We start from the raw sequence: 3,633 nt of genomic DNA on the forward strand, positions 1-3,633 counted from the left end.
CAAACACATTAACCACAACCAATCTCTCATTCACTCTGACTATTCCCTGCTCAACTCATAGTTCATTCAATATCGAACTAAACACAGTCATAACAACATAATCAAAGGTCAGTGAAAAGACCGAACACAATAGAGAGGCAGACAATTTCCATTGATAAATAATTCTGGCAGTAACAATTCAATCAACACGCAGTTATCGAAAAGCCAGTCGTAGAAGAAATATGGTTTCGTGTTCTGAAAAATATGCCAACAAACAGCATATTGTCGCTGATCGTCTACGATTGACTTCAAGTCCATTGGTACGTGCATGTTTAGGCGAATTCATGGGTTCAATTATTTTGATGATCTTTGGTAGTGGTGTATTGGCACAAGTGATCCTAGGTGACCATGGTAAACATGCTCATGGAACATTCATTTCAGTCAGTTTGGGATGGGGTTTTGCAGTGTACATGGCAGTAATGTTTTCTGGACAGTGTGGTTCTGGACACTGTAATCCAGCTGTAACATTGGCAGCTGCAGTTGTCGGCAAACTACCATTCCGACGTATACCGTTTTATACATTCTTTCAAATACTTGGTGCTTTCCTCGGTTCATTAGTTGTCTTCGCCTTATATCGTGAAAAAATCATAGAATATGCCAAATTGAATGACAATGGAGCGTTGTTGCTGAATACCACAGGTGGCATATTCGTGACCAATCCGTCAGCATCTCATCTAACATGCTTTCTTGATCAGGTTATGGGTACTGCGTTGTTGACAGCAGGAGCGTTCGCCATCACCGATCCAAATGGATGGAAAATTCCAGATTACTTACACCCACTACATTTGGCATTTCTGGTCTATGCCATTGTTGGCTGTTTCGCGTTGAACGCTGGAGCTGCATTAAATCCAGCTCGTGATTTAGGACCCAGACTCATGAGATTCTTGCTTTGCACCTTTTTCTTTCGTCAATTCGTTATGTGTAATTTCCAAATACCTAATCGTTTAGATAAATACTTTTCAGGAAAGTCCTTTGCATATAAGCATTTCATAGGAAATATTTTTACAGTATTCGTACTACGCTATTTCTGATCGCCCATGCATGGTTGCAAAATTTTAGTTTTGTGTTATTTCTGTTTTTTTTTTGGCGAAAAATTCTACAATTATGAACTGGCTTCCCACAGGCTTTTTTTCGTCACATTCCACGCTTTTTTCATCGAAATTCATCCATGTTAGAATTTTCAAGTGAAAGTGATACTATCGATTAAATAATATTTTATTTTCTTTCTCAATTACAAATGTGATACCCGCACGCATAACTTAAATGACTGTAATACTATACATGACACTTCTAGGAAAGTTGTAGAACTTTTTTAATGTTATCATTGTTTTGTTTCACCAACCCTTACTATAACTCCTTTGTGTTATTAAAAGATACAGCTGATAATTGAAATCAAATTAAATTTTCATAAATTGAATTACTTTTTACGATTTATAGAGACTTGGATATGAAGATAAACTATGGCGTGTATTCGAAAATCCAAAGCAACCTGATAAAAAGGTTGTTTCTAGTCATTTAGACAAACTTTTCAGTAGTATAAGATTGCAAATGCAATTTTTGGTCAAAGTTTTGTTAGGTAAACGTTGGAAAGCCATTCTAGATTCACTTGTTCAAGATCAACCTGTACGTAAAAAACAAGAGGGTGCTTCCACCGTTGATGAAGATGATGAAAGTGATACAGATGCATGTAAGTAGTTATGAATGACTTAATATTTCTTGAGAATTAAGTGTTCTGTGATTAGATAATTGAATTATTGTAGTTGTTCGATATGATAAGGAAACCAATGTTTGGGTATTTCCGATAGAGGTATACAACGCAATCGTTCAAACCAATATCATGTGTATTTGTGAAGCGGATTGACAGGTTTGGTTTACTCAATTGTGAAAATGAAGTAATTCACTGTTCTATGTTTTGCCTAAAAGCGTTTAGTTAGAATATTGGATTATTTGAACTTGAGATACGAGGCAAGATTGCATTTGATGTACTGAGTGGGGATTTTCCTTCATTATATTTTAGTTGAATAGTATTTTAAGTTAAACACCTACATGGAAGTGAAGTTGTGATTGTACATTCCAAGGATGGTGTATCAGTTAGATAAAGTGCGATTTTTCGTACGAATAATAGTTTTCGCTCTTTACACATATTTACTGTTTGGATTTACGATGGAAGTAGTTTCTTTCAAACTTATTCAATTCTTGAAGATTATTGGTTTGGAAATCTCTTCAAGCGTCTTCTGATGGTAGACCACACAAAACAGTAGTTGGTTTAATCAACAGTTTATATTAGTTCCATAGAGAGCAAATTTTCGTAGCAATTTATACCCGTGATGAAATTCTCACTACCATATTTCCTCTCATTAATCACGATCGCTGACGTTAGCAGTCGTCCAACGTAATCAACCCAAAGAGGTACTATTGCATAACATATTGAATTTCAGGAGAGTTGTAAATAGAATTATAATGCTCTGTTTTTTTTTATTAAATAATAATAATATGAAAATTTTATGGAATTCAAGGCAGTTTATGTTTAATTTATCACAGTGTGGAGGGCTATATTGAGCGTCCTACCAGCCAGTTTAGCCAACTAATGTTCGGACATCTCCCATCTCGATTTGGAAAGTGTTGAATAAATACACTAGACTGCTCTATGTTGAAATACATGCGTTACTTGTGAAAGCTTTTTTTAACTGTTAGTTTAAAGACTTTTTACCGAAGTTCAACTTACTTCCCGTACTGAGCTATTGGCTAGAACTGTTATAGTTTTATCAATCTTACCAATTCTAGTATATTCGTCTTCTTACTATCAATTTGTACTTTTTATTAATATGTGTAGTAATGTAATGTATTTCATTGTGATCATTGACTCACTATTGTTTGCTTATATGCGTTGTTCTTATTTTCATCATGGAAGTTTTGCGTAATTACGGCTTGTTAAATGTTATTTGCTTCCTTAGGCTATCTCATGTTTGAAATTAGTTCAATTGTTCTCTGCATGATTTCGTAAGAAATCTCGTTACATGTACCGATATCTATATATGGATCCCTCAAATGTCATGTAATATTCTTGTCTCTATTCTAGTGGCTGACTTGTAAAGGGATACAATAGAACACATAGATAGCTAGTTCATTTACATTATATTACTTTTACACTGTCACATATTAATTCCGGTCTTGAGATGGTGTAGAAGATTTGTAGCTCAGGTGAATGATTTTGATGGAGTTTTGTTCTCTGAGCTGGATTGTTTGGTCCTGAAGCTTTCATCGTCCTTCTGAACGTTGTCATCTGCAAAAACGTCGGGTAGAAGTGAAGTGTTTGAATTTCTTAACATGTGGTACATAAGTTGTCCTGTGCACCTCGATGTTGATTGGTTCTTCTACCCGAAGTTAGCGCTGATGATGTCATTCAAAATGGACGATGAAATCTCTACGACGAAACTATCCAGCTCAGAGGACAAAACTCCATCAAAATAATTCAGGTCTTATCCAGCGAATTATACATCACATTTCGTTGTAGAACTGTTATAATTCCTTGACATTATAAAAAGTAAACATCAGTAAAATTTTAACAGAACAATTTTGTTACTGCACACTGCT

At 35.1% G+C, this 3,633-nt stretch overlaps 1 protein-coding gene across 1 annotated transcript; it reads left to right on the forward strand.

Moving 5' to 3' along the window:
- Positions 1-2,118: 2,118 nt before the first annotated feature.
- On the forward strand, positions 2,119-2,277 carry Smp_200220 (uncharacterized protein; the record flags this gene model as incomplete). The annotated part of the gene is made up of 1 exon (XM_018795144.1): positions 2,119-2,277. The coding sequence occupies one exon, from the start codon at positions 2,119-2,121 to the stop codon at positions 2,275-2,277; it is 159 nt and encodes a 52-aa protein (XP_018649486.1).
- Positions 2,278-3,633: the final 1,356 nt, after the last annotated feature.

This window comes from Schistosoma mansoni, chromosome 1, assembly GCF_000237925.1.
Source record: "Schistosoma mansoni strain Puerto Rico chromosome 1, complete genome".
In the NCBI taxonomy this organism is placed as follows: domain Eukaryota; kingdom Metazoa; phylum Platyhelminthes; class Trematoda; order Strigeidida; family Schistosomatidae; genus Schistosoma; species Schistosoma mansoni.